Here is a 19,068-nt window from a genome sequence, read left to right as displayed (position 1 = left end):
ATTCTGGCATAATAATCAAGAACCTCGCTGCCGCAACATGGCCGAAGGAGGCGCAACGATACCAGGCAGCAGCCGAAAATAGTCCCCTGCTATGGAAAGATACTAAGGGGACTATCTTCGGCTGCTGCGTAATATCATCGCTCCTCCTGCAGCCATGTTACGGCAGCAAAGTCCTTGATTATTACGCCAGTTTGAGAGTATAGTTCCTAGCCATATCTGCCTAGAAAAATCGGTCTTAGTACACGATGTAACTACAGAAGAGTCAAGTTTTAAATATGAAAAATATCAAAACTCTTTGGTTATTTTTTTTGCGCGATGCTAATGGTCCAACCAGACTCAATGGACCGTGCCAAGCCATGCCAAAAGTGCCAGCGCCAGACCCGGATATCAGCTGAATGGATTCCAAGAAACGGCAAGAATCAACTATTTAACTCTTAAAGAGCTGGAAAATGAGCAATTTTCAAAAAAAGTGGAGTGTCCCTTTAGGCAACAGCACTACATTGGATAATTTAATGTTTTTTTTTTTTTTATTAAAATCCGAGGGGGGCACGTGCTAATACATTTAGAGAACCACTGCTATATGGTTCTGTACAATAAAAGACTTTTGCAAACCTGTGCTATACAACTAAATCTGTTGGACATTGTCAGTTTATTGAAAAAGAAATAGTACCATTATGCACTGTAAGAATAAATGGGAACAAATACTTTTTAAAATGCCTTAGATTACCTCTAAATTAGGATATACAGTAAGGCATAAAAGCATTTGTGCTACATTCAGGTTGTATAAAAAAAATGAAGTAGGATAATATGACCCATCATACTGCCAAAGTGCAATGATGAAAAGCAAACATACAAGTAACCCTTTTTACCATTCAAACTAAACTAAACAGGTTTTGTGGTTTATTAACCAGATCAGATGGAAAAGAATGAGGCGCAATTTAAATAATGAATAAAACATATATCACAATCAATCTCAATAAAAAATAAACAGGTAAGGCTAGAAGCATAAATCTAATACAGAATACTTCCATCTGGTACCAGCAAACATCCACATACAGTATGAATACATATTGCTACACGTTCTCTAAACAAAATGCGAGACAGCAACCGAGTGATCTCATGTGTCCTGAGAATGCTCACTGTCACATTACAAATCAAATCTGTATCTGATTGTGAATGAGAACCAGAGAGCATATCCAGCCTCGGTCTATGTGTCTTGCATCTCCACATCAGAGTTTAGGTTCAGTTCAGCAATGTTGTTATGGAGCGCCGGGTCGGGGCTTAAACGGTCTGAGGGTTTGTATTGGCCGGTTTGAGCCTGTTTGTCTCGTGATTGGACCATTGCTTGGCGCAGACAGGAAATCCATTGCTGCTTGTTGAAGGAGTCATTGGCCTGCAGGCTGTGGGATTGAGACTTGGATCGTCCTGTGGTGCTCACACGAAAACAGTTCTTCACTGAGAGATCAGACCAAGAAGATGTGGAGGATGGAGAGAAATGGGATAATATAAACATGAAACAATTAGAAACTGGATATTTAACGTCAACTAAATAGGACATTTATGCAAAACTCTCAGTGTTGTGCTGCATGATATTGATGGAATATTTTGTAACTATTGAGCAATGCAAGATAAGATTTCCAATACGATAATACATTAGTTGTAAAATCAATTCATAAAATATTACTTTCTAAGAAAAGAAAGCATCACTGACTATGTCTTGTCTCTTTGCTATTTGTATAAACCTAAAACTTTGACTATACATAACTTTCTAAAGTATTAAAATCACAATTACTGCAAACCATTGTTTTATGCATATTTCGATAATTTTGTGTAGTTGTTTTTTATAATTAAAGTGGTAATATAAACAAAAATATTTTGTATTTACGTGGTTTAAGGTAAAAAAACACAAATATTATCAACATAATACATACATTATAATTGCTCCTCTATGTCCAGCCTTTCTGAAACATGGCGATTTTTACAAAACTCATCGTTTTGAAAAGCACAATGTGCTCTGATTGGCCTGCTATAGAGACAGAGCGCAGTTATGCAAATTTGAAAACCACGCCCACTGGGGGGGAAATCAATCCAATCGTCTCCATTGACTTTGTATTGCGAGAAGCCGCCTCCTTGTCATTTCTGGCTTATAACAACAAACTGAATAATGCCTAAAAGCTGCTGTGTGACAATATGTACAGCTAACAAGCCAAAGAACCCAGAAATAAGTTTTTATAAGCTGTCGAGCCGTAAAACCCAGTCTTTAAGGAGAATAAAGTGGATCGCCGACTACGTTTCCCCCTAGTGGATGCAGTTCTACTAATAGAAGTACTATGAAAAGTTGCCTGTTTCCATTTTTGTGTCTTTAAACACTCGTTTTTTGGGGTCGACAGCTTATAAAACTTAAAAACAGAATAATACCTAAAAGCTGCTGTGTGACAAGGTGTACATCTAACACGCCAAAAAAAAAAAGTTTTTATAAGCTGTCGACTTCAAAAAACGAGCGTTTAGACACAGAAATGGAAACAGGCAACTTTTCATAGTACTTCTATTAGTAAAACTGCGTCCAATCGGGGGAAACGGAGTCGGCGATCCACTTTATTCTCCTTAAAGACTGGGTTTTACGGCTCGACAGCTTATAAAAACTTATTTCTGGGTTCTTTGGCTTGTTAGCTGTACATATTGTCACACAGCAGCTTTTAGGCATTATTCAGTTTTTTGTTATAAGCCAGAAATGACAAGGAGGCGGCTTCTCGCAATACAAAGTCAATGGAGACGGTTGGACTGATTTCCCCCCCGGTGGGCGTGGTTTTCAGGTTATGACGCGCTGCGCTCTGTCTCTATCCAGTGCATTGGCCTAATGGTGCGTTCAGACCAGCAGTGGTAGAGGCGTCAAGCACGAGTGATTTCAATGTTAAGTCAATGTAAAGACGCGTTGACGCGCGTCTGGAGGTCTCGGGGTGTGAATGCGCGCGTCTAGTTCCCACGAATGGCGCGAATTGAGCGTTGCCATGGCAATGACGCAAGTTGAAAAATGTGAACTTTGGCGGAAAAAACGCGCCGTGTTAACCAATCAGGAGCTTGCTCTAGTAGTGGCATGATTACAGAAAGCGAGCGCGAGTCGCAAAAGCCCCTCCCATGGCGCGAATTTCCACGTGAATGTCTCGATGACAAGAATTTCACGCCCGGCTTTCATGCGCGAATAAACCGAGTAAACCTAAAGTGTTCAAGCGGCAAACTAGACGCGGTTGATGCAAATTTGACGCCTCAAACGCGGCTTGTGTGAACCCACGGTAATACCTCAAGCGCGTGATGGAAATGTTACGCCCCTTATTTGGAATATCTGCTCCCAAAGCACACCGTCTCCACAAAATGGCAATACTACAGCGAGAATAAAAGTTACGCCTTGTTTCTTTGCGTATACATTTGGCCGGTGTTATGCAAATCTTCCCACACAGTGATGTAGATATGTGGGGGCGTGTCTAAATGAGGCGTTTTAGGAAGGCATGAATAAGTCTTCACTTTTATATCTCTTTGGTTTTGAGACTTTAATCTTTGCTGCTTTATGGATCATCTATATGCAAAAACAGCTTTTAACACACCAAAGACAAAGGAAAATATGAAATGGCACTATATGTCTGCTTTAATCTTGTTGCCCGGTTGTGCACATTATATACAATGTTTAAAATATTTTATCTTATTTTCTAGACATCGATACTGAAAATAGAAATAAATTTGGGAGCCTTTAAATGCATGTCCGACTATGGTAACTGATGCCAGAATACGGAAATATATTTCCCTTACTGTTTTATTTAAGAGTCAAGTAAATACTTAAAAGATAAATGCTAACTCATAAAAAAAGTGAATCATAATTTTGATGGGTAAGTAATAAAACATTTCTACATACATACAAAAATGTCCTCCAGATGGTGCACAACACCACCAAAAAAGATTTTACAATGACATCCAGCCTGAATATAAACTGACTAAATAATAAACTTTACAACTATCAATATATTTACATTGCGGCATTCCCTTCCTGATAGCTATTTTTAAAACTATTTTTATTCTTTACATTTAAATTCTGTGTTTACAGAGTCTCAGAATCAACTGATAATTACATTTTGTCATTTTAATATTATTATTGCTTTGCATACAATTTCTTACTTTATTTTTTTAAATAAATAAATAAGTTTCCTTTCTTTTGAGCTCATTGTTTATTTCTCTTACGTTGCTGTTTACCAAGCACTTTGATTCAACTTCTGTCCTAAAATTTAACTTGGCATGACTAAGAAAAAAATATTTGTTGGTTTATGCTTCCTATATGCATCACATGCTTGCAAAGTGAGGAACATGTGCTTGTTACCCTGACGCAAACAACACATTGTCCAAACAACACATCACAGTATCACTACACAAAATATTTCTGCTAAGCATGAAAAGCATCGATGTTACCTTTATCATTCCCAGTAAAGGCTCCACGAAAAGATCCAGAACTGCTCGGTTCTCCATCGGGTAGGTCCTCCAGATGAAGATGAGCAGCGGGAAGAGGTTGACGATACACCTGAAACTGGACCGGCCCTTCCCTGTCCTGTGCCATCGGTCGGGTCAAAACCAACACTAGCTCGAAGAGAAACACGTGCAGCTTCTAGATGACAATAAAGCGAAATGTCCAAGTGAAAATAGAGATAGACTAAACACAAGATAACAAATTGCTTAGTTATTTACTATTATGTATGTGGCAGACGCTTTTACACAAAGTGACTGACTACATGCATCCCTGGAAATTGAACCCATGATCTCAGCATTGCAAGCGTCATGTTCTACAAGTTGAGCTACGGGCAATCTAATACACATTTCTAGAAAAAGGTCAAGTACTGACTTAAGTATTATTTTGTAAACCTACAATAAATATGTATAAGGAAGGTGCTTACATGTCCTTTAGTGCTCTTCAGTTCACCATGGCAGTAGAGAAACCGAGAGGCCTGAATCTCCGGAACCCTCTGACCGTCTTCTGAGTAGCACAGACCCCGTCTGTAAAACTGACACTCCGCCTCTCCAGTCTTGAGATTTACTTCTGTTATAATCCTTTGGATTAAATCCATCTGAGGTAACAACAACACATGAAAGATTACATGTGATGTCATGTAAATTAGGTGGGAAACGCTTCAACCTGAATTTTTAGCAGCATCTAGTGGTGAGACTGTGAAGTGCAACCAACAGCTTAGTCAAATCTAGAGTATCTCGCTTTGGATTACTCGCGGGATTTAAAGGCGGAGTGCACAATGTTTGAAAAACACTTCAGAAAAGGGAGTCGGGCCGACTACCAAAACACACTTGTAGCCAATCAGCAGTCCTACAAGGGGCTTGTCTACTAACCAACATCCTTGGCGGGGTTGCGGGTCTATCAAAAGAAGGCCCAAATTCTATTGAAGTAGGGGCGTGCATGTTTAGGTGATTTCAAATGTCAACATTGGCTTCAAACATTGTGCACTCCCCCTTTTGACTTTGTGGCATGCAAATTTTTCGCTTGAGTTAAATATTTTCTATATTGCGCGAAGACGCATTTGAGGTGAATAGCGCATGTTTTCGTTGCAATCGCATCGCCCTGTCAATATTTTACTATGTTCTGACCTCAACTTAGATGAATTAATACATGCCTATCTTTATTCAATGCGTGAACTTTTAGTCTTTATACAGCGCTTTGTAAATGTGTTAGCATTTAGCCTAGCCCCATTCATTCCTATGGCTCCAAACAAAAGTTTTATTTTGTACCACCATACTTACTGGTGTAGCTACTCGTAACAGTCTTTAGGGGGGGAAGATATGGAAGTGTTTGGTGGCTTCTGGATTCATCCCTGTTTGCATCCCGGGGGGTGAATGGGGCTAGGCTAAATGCTAACACATTCATGAGGCACTGTACAAAGATTAAATGTGCATGCATTGAAAAAAGATAGGTGTGTATTAATTTGTTTAAGCTGAGGTAAGAACATAGTAAAATATTGAAAAACTGTGGTGTTTTCCTTTAAGGGTGAGCATTACTTTTTAGTAAATTCACACCTATGAAGTAGTTCCAGGTCTGTCAACTGCATTACAGATTCATATCACTACACCAAGTTTAACTAACATAATGAACCTATTATGTGCATTGCATCATGGCCGCATTAACGCTTAGACATTATTTTCGAATAATTCAACGGCCCGTCGTTATTCCTTACTTATATTTTTTATTTAGCACAAGATTTTAAGTGACTTAAAAATTATAACATTTTGCCCTAAGAGCCAACACTAAGCAAAGTATATAAAAACTGTGTGAACTTGCAAAAACAGTTTGCAGCTTTTCATTGATGTTCACATCGCGTAATTACGTCACTTCCTAACATTCCCATGACAACAGGGGACATGGCTGCGCTTGTGTGAAGTAAATGCAACATTTTTCATCTTTCTGCTAAGATATATATGACGTTTTGCTACGAAAATGGGGGGATTATAAAATCATGCAAGCCCCGCATATTTTGCGAGCAGAAATCTGCAATTTATGCGGCGAAAGTGCGGCACATTTAAAAAAATGTGGCCGCCGCATAAATATGCAGACTTTGGCTGATTATGCATTGAATCATGCGATCGCATAATCACGTTTTTCTGGAGGGACTGTAAAGCTAAATTTGCAAGAAAGAACAGCATTGAAGCTAGAAGAGAAGCATAAGTAGAGAAGAGGGTTGGTGTTTAAAGGTTATGCCACATTCCACCAGAGAGAAACAGAATAGGTAAATGTGTTTGAGAGCCATTAAAATAAAATGTACTTCCTAAATCATTCTGCAATTCATATCAGCATACATAAAACTTCTCTATCAACATACATATAAAGCTCTAACAATGCTGGTTAGCTTGTGTAAAAATCGAAACTCACAGCCTGAGGCAGAGCGTCTTCATCTGGATGTTCAGGTGGAGTACTCTTTTGAATTTCCTTTAACAGCAGAGGATATTTCACCAGCCTGCTGCGAGGCAAGTCCAGAAAATTCCAAAGGTCCAGCTTTCTGCTGAAGGACGACTCCTGACACAGCCGAAGGAATTGCTCCACCCGACGGTCCTGCTTCTTCTGGTCCAGCAGGGCTTTTGCACCAACCTGGTTACAGCAATATGTGATGTACGCCTCCAAACAGGGAAACTATGAAGAGGCAAAGAAAAAAACGCTCAGTTATGACTTAAGAATCATAGTAATAAAAGTAAATGTGATCTTAAAAGACCTTAAAGGATAAGTCAATTTTCTTAAAAAATCCTGATAATTTACTCACCACCATGTCATCCAAAATGTTTTTGTCTTTCTTTGTTCAGTTGAGAAGAAATTATGTGTTTTGAGGAAAACATTCCAGAATTTTTCTCATTTTAATGGACTTTGGTGGGCCCCAACGCTTAACAGTTTTAATGCAGTTTAAAATTGCAGTTTCAAAGGACTTTAAATGATCTCAAATGAGGCATAAGGGTCTTATCTAGCCAAACGATTGTCATTTTTGGCAAGAAAAATAAAAAATATGCACTTTTAAACCACAACTTCTTGTCTTCCTTCGGTCGTGTGATGCGCCAGTGCGACCTCACGTAATACGCCATGACGTCAAGAGGTCACGGATGACGTATGCGAAACTACGCCCCAGTGTTTACAAGTGTGGAGAAAGAGGACCGTTTCGACGTTGTTGTATGTCGAATGATACTAATTAATGTCTTTGTGTCAGTTTATTGTTTAAAATGGTCTGCAAATGTGCGTTTTATATATGTAACACGTGACCTTTCAAAAGGCATTACGCAATTACGTGAGGTCGCGCGGCTCGTCACACAGCCGGAGGAAGAAGAGAAGTCGTAGTTCAAAAGTGCACATCTTCTCCCTTCCTTGCCAAAAGTGACAATCATTTCGCTAGATAAGATCATTTAGAGTCCTTTGAAACTGCAATTTTGGACTGCATTACAGCTGTTGAGTGTTGGGGTCCATTAAAGTCCAGTAAAATGAAAAAAATCCTGGAATGTTTTCCTCAAAAAGCATAATTTCTTCTCGACTGAACAAAGAAAGACATCAACATTTTGGATGACATGGTGGTGAGTAAATCATCTGGATTTTTTGTAAGAAAATGTACTAATCATTTAAAATATGACACTTTTTTTTAATAGTCACTGTTATCTTGACTTTTTTTAACACTGACCCAATCCATCATGGTCGGGCCGACCTCCTGCACAGTCTTCTCTGCTCCGCGGAGACCTTCAAGACGAGCTAAAAGATCTGAATGTACAAGCAAATGTTCAAAAGGTCAATACCTCAGCACAACTTAAAATTAAGGAGCTACATATTGAGGTGTTACAAAAGGTCTTTCACAGTGATGCCATGAGATTCCCAAAATAGTTTTTAAATCAAGATCCTTTAAATAAATGTCTCTTTGGGAAACCAAATATGGTTCTTGAATGGCATTGCTTTAAAGAAACGTTTGTAGCAACTTTATTTTATAATGTATAAAAAACTACAAGGAAATATCTATTAGCCAAATGATAATTACCTTCATGAAGGGGTATTAAAGAATCAAGGGTTCCAAAAATCTGTCCCAGTTCACTTTCTGTCATAATGTCTAATTTCAACATTGGTTCATAGTACACCTGTAAGTCAAAATAGTCCAAATTAAAATCTTACGCATATAAACTAAAAAGTATGTTATTGACTGCTGCACAAACCTTTTTCACTAGACTAAGATCTTCAATGAGCTGCTTCTCTCCCTGAGTCAACTCATAAATGACCTGCAGATGAGGAAATGAAGAGTTTAGTAAATTAAGGTAAAGTTTTACTTCAAAAGACATCGATCACTGGTTGTATTTAGGCACAATTTTTGTCAGATTAAAGGTGACACTGTGGTTAACACTTTAGTGTGGTTTTCATACTCCAAAGCTATTCGATATTCCTGTACATATGTAGCACATGACCCTGTCTGTGAAATCAAGATTCAAGTTTCATAATGTAATGATGAGATTAGGAGTATCAAAGTTTGATTTTAATCTTTAAAAGACGGTCTTCCTCAATCAATATAAATATCAATGTTATATTTTTTTACAGAATGTTCTTTACATTAATGTAGAAATTAGTGGGCAAGATATTTACAGAATATGCTCACACATTCTTTTCCTGATTTTGTTCTCTGGAAATTCTGCAGAAGCTCTTAACATTCACCATGACACATTTTAGTAATAACAGTGACAATCATTTAAGGAATTAACATTTATGTGCTAACACACAAGAGTGCAATGAAAGATAGATCAAGATGTTGCAAGATGTGTAACTTTTAGGAGGATTTCTTGACAGAAATGCAATATAATATACGTAACTATATTATCAGTGGTGTATAAAGACCTTAAATAATGATCTGTATTGTTTTTATTATCTTAGAATGAGGTGTTTTTATCTACATACACCACGAGTTCCCTTACAAGTGCCGCCATGTTTCTACAGTAGCCCTTAGGGGTGCAACGGTACAATCTACTCACTGTTCGGTGTGTCGCAGTTTTACAAACACCTAACACTTTGGTCACAACAGGCTTCTTTACAAAAATAAAAACCTTTTGTTTTGAACCTCTGCCAAAATCAACATTTTCACTTAAGAGTACTTGCTTTATTGAACAAAATAACATATAATATCTTAGAACAGGGGTTTTCAAATTTTTTGTGTGTGTGGACCACTATTTGTAATCAAATATTTTCGCGGACCACCTCATAATACTCATGATAAAATATGTCTACACAAAGTCCTGAATTTATCTGCACCTCTAAATAGGCTTACTAGCACTAAAACTATAACTGGTCATCACATCAGTACAACAGATTCTTAAAACATATTCTTAAAAAAAATATTTTTCTTAAAAAAAATATATTTTTCTAAAAAAAAAATTATTTTATATTTTATTTTGCCTTTACACGGACCACCTGCAGTACCCTCACGGACCACTAGTGGTCCGCGTACCACAGTTTGGGAATGGCCGTCTTAGAACACTGCGTTGCTTTTTAAGTTTCTATACTATCTTGTTAACATTTACAGGGGGACATTTCACAAAGCTGTCAAATAAATCTTTGGTGAAAACCCCAGAGTACGTATGTGAAGTTTTAGATAATTTATTATAACATGTTAAAATTGCCACTTTGTTGGTGTGAGCAAAAATGTGCCGTTTATGGGTGTGTCCTTTAAATGCAAATGAGCTGATCTCTGCACTAAACAGCAGTGACATGGAAGGATAGTGCAGATTTAGGGTCGGTATTGTCCCCTTCTGACATCACAAAGGGAGCCAAATTTCAAAGACCTATTTTTTCACATGCTTGCAGAGAATGGTTTACCAAAACTAAGTTACTGGGTTGTACTTTTTCACATTTTCTAGCTTGATAGAAGCGCTGTGGACCCAATTATAGCACTTAAAAGGTGACATAGAATGATTGACTAGGTATTTATCCTTGTTCTGTGATGTGACATGTAGACAACATTATTTTGCTTGGATATGTAATGCCTATATTAGGGTGGAGGGTTTTAAAAGCTTGATTTTCCACCTATCTGGCGTCCTTTAGGGCTAAACTGGCAGCCTCATTATGAAATGCAAACACTTGACGCTGATTGGCTGACTTTGCTGCCACTCAAAAGAATGTAAAATTCGTCGTCTTCAGAACACAACTCGACATTTCGCCTTGAACTTCGCGAACACTGCTGCAATTTACTTCTCGTTGGAGGCGAGAGGCCAGATGTATGCAAATTATTTTGAAGGGAAGAGAATTGAATTGGAAAGGGCCATTTTCTGGGGATGGGGAATTTCTATGAAACGGAGATGTTCAGATTCAGAATGTCTAGCACTTTTCGTATGTTCGTGATTGCGGGTAGACTACCGTTATTCAGCTAAGACAAGGTAAAATGTTTTTTTTTCATTCTCTGTCCCCTTTAAACATCGAAAAAGTCAGATTTTCATGATATGTCCCCTTTAAACACAGAAGGCAATGTGTGCTTTTACAGTCTCACCTGCGATCGCTTGCAACATAAGCAACACCCTGGTGATGACGGCGCAAGTGACTCGTAATATTAGATGTATTGCCTTGAGCATACAGCACTTGCGCTGTGCAAATTTTACAGTTTTTTAACCATAACTTCTGTAGCATATTAAAAAACCAAAATGTTCCCAGACAGCAGACTTAAATGAAGATGGCGGTGGCTCTATTAGCGACTTTTCTCCCGCGCTTGCCATGCTAAACGGTCCCGCAACACACATACCAACACGTGAGGAGGAACTGTGAGGTTAGCAACAGATTTGCATACTACGAGTTGATTGGACAGGTACTCTCACACAAACACAAGCACAGCTTATTCATTACGATGCATTAGCAGTTTTATACGTTGTTTTATTCAACAAACTATATTAGAGATGGGTGGTCGAATCAAACTCATTGCACCATCGTCTTGAACCGTGGCAAGATAACGGCACGTTTTGATTCTTTACCGAGAACCGTCACACGCCTAAATGAACAAACTGCTCTATAGAGTGCGTTTCGTCACTACACTGTCACCGATTTCCCTTATCTAAAATACACATTTATGACTTTGGTAGACACTTTTATCCAAATCGACTTCAAGCTATTCAAATTTTATTACTACTGTCTGTGTGTTCCCTGGGAATGTAACCCACAACCTTTTGCGCAGCTTATACAGGAAGACATCTAATTTCGCCCAGAAAGAAATTTGTTTGGATATGCACAGATGTGAACAAAATGTTAATATCAGAATAAAGCCATCTATCATTTTCAGATCTCCAGAAACATAAATAACAGCTTTATTGCATTAGGTTTGTCAGGTATCTCAAACAAACGGTTTTTTTTGCATTGCTACCTCCCTCGACACACTCGCTATACAGCTTGTATAATGTGGTAGAGGTAAGGAGGAAATTCAGAGACTGAAATAGAGAACATGGCCTCATATGCCAGCTCACTTCCTGTTTCACAACTAAGGTAGTGAAGACAGAGTTGGGGAGCTGAAAGCTCTTTAAAAAAGGTGCAAAGGATTTTAAATTCAACACTTCAAAACATTCTTAATTAAATTGCTTTTATGATTAACAACAACCGAAAAATAATCTTCAAAGCATGTGAGTTAAAGTTCACCTCCTGTCGTTTGATCTCTTTGGTACTGAGCTCCTGGCTCATACTATCCACCGTATCGCTCCATAGCTGGCTGTTCCGCCGTCGCGGATATGACGAGGCCTTCTGACGTGTTCTTATTGGCATTGGTGGTAAAGGTCGAGCCTCTGTCCGAAAACTGATGGACCGCTGGAGATGGGGATAGAAGGTTATCAAACAAACATTAATGAAGATATCAAGAAGTCAATTGCATATAGTTTGTCTTAAATACTTTGCAAACTTGCAGATTTCAGCTGGTTGATGATACAGTAACAAAATCCCATAAAATCCCATAGACTCATATTAAAGGAAAAATCCAAGCCCTATCTAAGGGCAAGAATAGAGACTTGGAGGTGTGAGCTTTTGACCTGAAACCAACTAGCAACACACTTAACCTCATAGTTACACACCTAGTTATAATACACATAGTTTTTAACACCTCAGAACATCAAACATTAGAAATGTGGCAGCAAAGCACTTTTGCATTAACAACTTCTTATATACTTAAAGTTGTTAAAGGTGCAGTGTGTATTTTTTAAAAGGATCTCTTGACAGAATTGCAAAATAATATACAAAACTATATTATCGGGGTGTATAAAGACCTTTTTATAATGAACCATTGTGTTTTTATGACCTTAGAATGAGACGTTTTAGCTACATACACTGAGGGTCCCCTTACATGGAAGTCGCCATTTTGTGCCGCCATGTTTCTACAGAAGCCCTTAACGGACACATTTTTTTACTAAGTTGCCTCCGTTGATGACATGTTTTTCTGGTGGCGGCTACCATAGTTTCTCTATGCGTTTCAAAAGCGAGGGGTGAGAGTGGACTGAGCCGTTGGTTGCAATTCACAACCTCACCACTAGATGCAGCTAAAATTTACACACTGCACCTTTAACAGAACTTAAACATTTTACAGTTTTTCTCTCTTTCCAGCAAAAAAAATCTGATTGAGCTTTTGAAACATTTTTACTTTAGTACTTGATCCGAACATACAATTATGATGTCCAACTTTGAACCATTAATATCTATATTTTTTAAAAATGTTTTATTTTAAATGCATTAAATATTGTGTACATTTGTGTGTTTGAAGTATAAACTTAAAGGAGGCTCGGCAAAATGTATACACAACAAATGTATACACACAGCTTAGGATAATGACTACAACATATGACCACAATATAGGAATTAACAAATATTAATAACAGATAACTACAGTCAATGTATGATTTAACAACTGTGAGCTTTTTGTTTTTCTATGCATATTTTCTAATATGCTGTGGTTCGACTTTTTGCCAAATTATTTTGACCAATAAATACCTTGAAAGTTACGTGTTATGTACTTTTTTGTACCATACACCTCTTATTTTAATGTAACCTTAGTTTAACCTAGCCTGAGGATGAACTATAAAAGCAAATTTTGTACACATTTCCTGTCACTTTTGGCCAGTGGTGGACGAACATAGCAGACGTCACTGTATGTGCTAATAACATTAAGACGTGCTTAACTCACCTGTATGGACTGACCCAAGCGCTTCAGTGCAGGAGTTTTTACTGGTGTTATGATGCCGGTAACCGAAGAACTTTTGTCAACTGGTTTGACTCTTTTGTTACAGGGACCCTAATGACCAACAGCAGAGAATGAGGGTCATCAATAAAATGTAATCTTCGTTTCAGTTACACATAGTTGGGTTTTTTTAACTCATGGTTTGTCCATGTTTGCCTCCAAATAACCCAGAGTGCATATATTTAGTTACCTGCCATCGTAAAGATATCTACTGAAACTGAGAAAATTAACTGTCAGCTTAACACTGACACTTAGACTTTCAATTTCACGTAGAATAGATGAAACGGAAAAATCATGGTTTGAATGAAAAATACAGTTCAAGTCTTTCATTACAAGGTTTTGGATAATAACAAGTTTATTGGATTTAAACAGTTCTTAAAGCAAAAGTTTTAATAGCAAGAAATAAATAGAAATATGTTGTCGTTACCTCTGAATCCTCGATGTGATCATTGATGGGAAAATCGTCATCTTCCTGTAAGAGAGACGTGCATAATAGCACAGAAATCAACACATAACCACATCCAATAAGACTTAGCAGTTCAATATAAGAACAAATGTGACCCTGGACCACAAAACCAGTCTTAAGTCGCATGGTTATATTTATACCAATAGCCAAAAATACATTGTCTGGGTTAAATTTATCGCCTTTTTATGCCAAAAATTATTAGGATATAAAGTAAAGATCATGTTCCATGATGACATTTTGTACATTTCCTTCGGTAAATACATCAAAACCATTTTTGTGCGTGGATGCAGTGATAAGGACTTCATTTGGACAACTTTAAAGATTTTTTTGCATCCTCAGATTCCAGATTTTCAAATAGTTGTATCTCGGCCAACCAAAATACATCAATGGATAGCGTGTTTTCAGCTTTTGGATGATGCATAAATCTCAATTTCAAATAATAACTCCTTGAAGAACAATGGACCCTTATGACTAGTTTTGGGGTCGCAAATGAGCTCAGTCCATTTAAATAGCAGTGAACATATAAGAATCAGTAAAAAATACAGCATTTCTGTTTTAAATGCTATAGCATTGGACATTGTTTTCAATTATATCCTGTTTTAATTTGTAACTTCTTTAAATTTAACCAAAATGTGTACTTCACCTGATAGATAAAGTAAAGGTATTTACCAAAGACATAAAATTGTCAACATGTTTGAGATATATGACACACATGTGAAAAGAAATAAAAACATTTATGTTATATAAAATGCTGGGCATTGGTAGAACAAAATAATAGTTTTAACCATTAATATTCCTCTATTTTCTATTTTCACAACATGTGCCTGAGATGTGAAGAAAAAAAAATAGGAAACTATTCAATGACAAAATGTGAACAAATGAGATGAGGCAACGGCAGGTGACCCAATATCAGTTAATGGGACAGAGTTGATGTGCTCTGTGAGAGTTTGTACGCATTTAAGACTTCTTTCCGGATTGATACAGGAAACCGAGTTGTAAAATGTCAGCTTTTTACTCACATCTAAGCACAACCTGCTAAATTCTTTAACATCATCGCTGTAACCACCTGTCAACTGTATTAACATACATATCTTTACTTTTGCACGCTCACTTTAACATTATAGATATGCTACTTAACAAACAACGAAAGCCACAGATTGTTATGGAGTCACCTGGCCTCACGTTTCTTTATATTTTAATGAAAAGTGACAGGCAGACCACCTATATAACATTTTGAAGAATACTATACCCCTACAAGGCCATATAGCAAACTTTTACAGCATACTAGTTACACAATAAAGTTTGACATGTAACAACTTACACAGTCCTCCAAGATTCGAGACGAGTTCTCGGCATCAATTGGGTCTTGCTTTCTTTTCTTCTGCTCGGAAAACAAACAAACACATTGGAGTCTCTCAAAAGTATAGGATTCAACAAGATCAATCCATTTGAATTAGTTATATAAGAAATATTACCCCTGCGATATCTGGAAGGTTGGCACAGGTGAGGAGTCTTTCTCTAGGTACAGGAGACCTGACAGGAAATCATATTAAGTGGAATTAATACACATGAATAGAATAACTCACTTCAGCATACATCAACTTGAATCAATTAATTCAAAATGAATATATTTCTAATGTTCAATTGTAAGTAATAAAACTTTAGAATAATCCAAGTATATATGCTGGCATCAATTCACAGAAATGTCTTCAAGTCTGTACAAAAAAAGTCATACCAGGAAATTTGTGAATCAAACTCCGTGTCTTCAGGCTCCATCTTTACCTCTATCATAACATCTTCAAACACGCTTATTAAAAAACTCAAGCAAATAAAAGACAATGATATTCAAAATCAGAACATAAATCTTAGAAACACCTGTTACAAATTTTAAAAGAGCAAGAAAGCAAGACAAAAAACTGATGAGCAGCCTCTCATAACCCTCCCCTCTTCCTCTTACACTCGCATGTCTGAAACCACATCCTGTGCAGAAAAAAAACTGTGCTTCCTGTTGTCAGGCTGAACGAAGCTTAACCACCTCTGTTAACAGTAGAGATCTCCACAAATGACTTCTCTGTAATCCTCTCATCCGGTACATAACATCATGACTGAAAGGGAAAGGACGGTTAACCAGATCTTCTGTCCCATTTCTGTGTCTATGGTTCATCACCTGATTGTGTTTGGGTCAGTGACATGACAGGTGAAAGATGCTTCATACATTTGGCTAGTTGTTCAGCACATATAAAATGCTAGATGATTGAAGTATATTGTGTGATGGAAAATACATCAAACGCACTGTAGTAACAGCATCAAAATGAAAATCAAAATAGTAGATACTAGCAGATCGGCCGACCAATATATCAGCCAATAAAATAAAAAAACGTCCAAAAGTTTAAAAACAGCTCATAGTCATGGCCGATATATCCTGTCAATCAAGAGAGAACAGGAAAATGCATAGAATTTGAACTGTGCATAAAGAAAATGTGCAATTTAATGTGCAATAATAATAGTTATTATTTGAATGAATAACATTCAGATAATGCAATTTTTAGAATTTAGTTAATGCAAATTAATAAACCACCAAACTTTGTATCGGCAGATATTATTAGTGGAAAAATTTAATATTTAATATTTAATAATAGTGCTTTCTCTATACCAGTGGTTTTCAAACTGGGGGCCGCGAGATGGTGCTAGGGGGCCCCAGTTTTATGACATTTTATAAAATACATTCATTTATCATGAATTCTGTGTAATTAAACCTAAAAAAATAATAAGCCAACTAACCAACAGCACTATTAGGTATAATTTCATATGTTTTGTTTAATTAAAATATTACATTTTAAAACAGTTTTTGTCATAAATTTTCTTTCGGGGGGCCGCGAAAAAATGCACTGTACACAAGGGGGGCCCGCACACTGAATACCATTTGCACAAGTTAGATGTGGTACAGTGTGTATAATATAGACATATCTGCTGAAATGGATTGATTTAACCCTTTAACTGGCGCAGCCCTTTTTGAGTGGGGGCTGGTGACTTATTTATTTGAGGGCGCACGATGCGAAGTTCGTCACAACATGTACTGTATGTAGCTTGTCGTGTGTGGTTCGTAATTTCAAAATATGTGTTCTGAGCTTTGAGAGATCGTGTGTGCATCACGTTTCTTTCCGAAATAATTGCCTGCTGCAGACACGTCCAAAGGGTTCATGATAAAAGAGACGCTCGCGCTTGCCAGATACTCGCATAATCTCATGCGTAATCAGAGTTTAATGTTAAGGAAGTGTCTAGCGTGTATTTTGGGAACGTGAGCGTCTCTTTTATCATAAACGGTTTTGACGCGTGTGCAGCAGGCACTTATTTTGACAATACACGTGATGCACACACGATCTCTCGACACGCAGAACACATATTTCGGAAAATGGAACCACAAACGTGACAATCCGAACACTTATTTTGAATTAGCGCATCCTCGGATGAGCAATCATGAGCCGCACTAGTGAAAAGGTGATGTACACCTTTAAATTAATATAACACGGGCATTTTTTTGGTCTAGAAGCCTAATTTTGGTCTTGTTTTAAAGAAGACACTTTAAGTTTTAATATTTTTTTATAGCAGTTTACATTTATTTGTAATAAATAAAAAATGCAATATATTATTTTGAATACATAAAATTATCAAAAAACTGAGGTTTGTGTTGGTTTGCTGCATATTCTTGTCACAAAGGAATAAATTACAGTTAATGCATTATTATTAGTGATAAAAGGTTTTTAAAATAATGAAAAGAAATTTTTCACAAACTGTCCAAAACTCTGCAGTTTATATTTAGCAGGCTAATCCAGAAAATTAATTATGGCTTTGTATTATTTTTGATTCAAGTTTTGCATTACAAAACATTAAAATGTCCTAAAAGTAAGTTTTGTAACATGCCACAACTCAAGAGACCTTACATTGGTGGTTTACGGTAATAAATGTCTCCAAAGCACTAACATTATGTATTTTAAGTGTTCGTCACATCAACATCACACGTGTAGCTTAAAAGGAGAAGTTCACCTAAAAATGAAAATGCTGTCATCATTTCTCACATTTTCATAAATGTTGATGGTAGGGCTGTCTCATCGTGATGAGGTCAAACAAGATTTCAGATCACTGCAATGATTGCACATCTCTTTAAAAAACACAAGGGGGAGCTGCAGCGCCTGTATAAACAAGACCGTATCAGATGGCGCTCCTTAACTTGAACTTTAACGCGATTCATTACAAAGCCATTCAATACAGTGGAAAAAAACAGCATTTAAAGAAATACTGCAAAACTTTAGTAGTATGAAATGTCATATATTTCCAAAACAGCAATTACAAATTTAGGGAAGTGAAGGATGCCATTCTTAAGGATCTGGAAGGAATTCATTTTTTGCAGCAAAAATATATGCATTAAATAATTACTTTTAAATATGCGTTATGTGTATAGTAAATGTTTGAGAATTAAATGTCAAAGCCATAAAAAGGACAATTAATTGTCTCGGCAAAGTCCTAAAACAGGTATTTAACAGTCATCCGAATTTCATAACTGTGACAGCCCTCTATTGATGATTGACCTCTATAGTAGAAAAACAAATACTAAGAAAGTCAATGGGTACCATCGTCAACTGTGTTGTTCACATCATTTATCAAAATATATTCATTTCTTTCAACAAAATAAAGAAACTCATACAACTTTAGGGTGAGTAAATAAAGACAGAATTTTAGGAAGAACTATCCCTTTAAGATGAATGCTCTGAAATATTACTGATGACCAGTTTGCTTAACTGCAGATTTTATTATCTTCATCAATACATTTTAAAAACAATGGTAGCAAAGAAAAGACAATAAAAGCAAGAA

At 36.9% G+C, this 19,068-nt stretch overlaps 1 protein-coding gene across 1 annotated transcript; it reads right to left on the bottom strand.

Annotated features, from left to right (window-relative positions):
• Positions 1–634: 634 nt before the first annotated feature.
• arhgef3l (Rho guanine nucleotide exchange factor (GEF) 3, like) lies at positions 635–16,467 on the bottom strand. The gene is made up of 13 exons (XM_055187901.2): positions 15,935–16,467; positions 15,675–15,732; positions 15,521–15,580; positions 14,161–14,205; positions 13,680–13,787; positions 12,152–12,316; positions 8,710–8,772; positions 8,538–8,634; positions 8,190–8,266; positions 6,908–7,165; positions 4,932–5,102; positions 4,453–4,645; positions 635–1,455 (listed from the first exon to the last, which is right to left on the bottom strand). The coding sequence occupies exons 1-13, from the start codon at positions 15,988–15,990 to the stop codon at positions 1,208–1,210; spliced, it is 1,599 nt and encodes a 532-aa protein (XP_055043876.2). The 5' UTR covers positions 15,991–16,467; the 3' UTR covers positions 635–1,207.
• Between the last annotated feature and the right edge of the window lie 2,601 nt (positions 16,468–19,068).

The sequence above is a fragment of the Misgurnus anguillicaudatus genome, chromosome 13, assembly GCF_027580225.2.
Source record: "Misgurnus anguillicaudatus chromosome 13, ASM2758022v2, whole genome shotgun sequence".
In the NCBI taxonomy this organism is placed as follows: domain Eukaryota; kingdom Metazoa; phylum Chordata; class Actinopteri; order Cypriniformes; family Cobitidae; genus Misgurnus; species Misgurnus anguillicaudatus.
The sequence above is the reverse complement of the archived record's forward strand: the minus strand, read 5'-3'. Positions and strand labels throughout refer to the sequence as shown.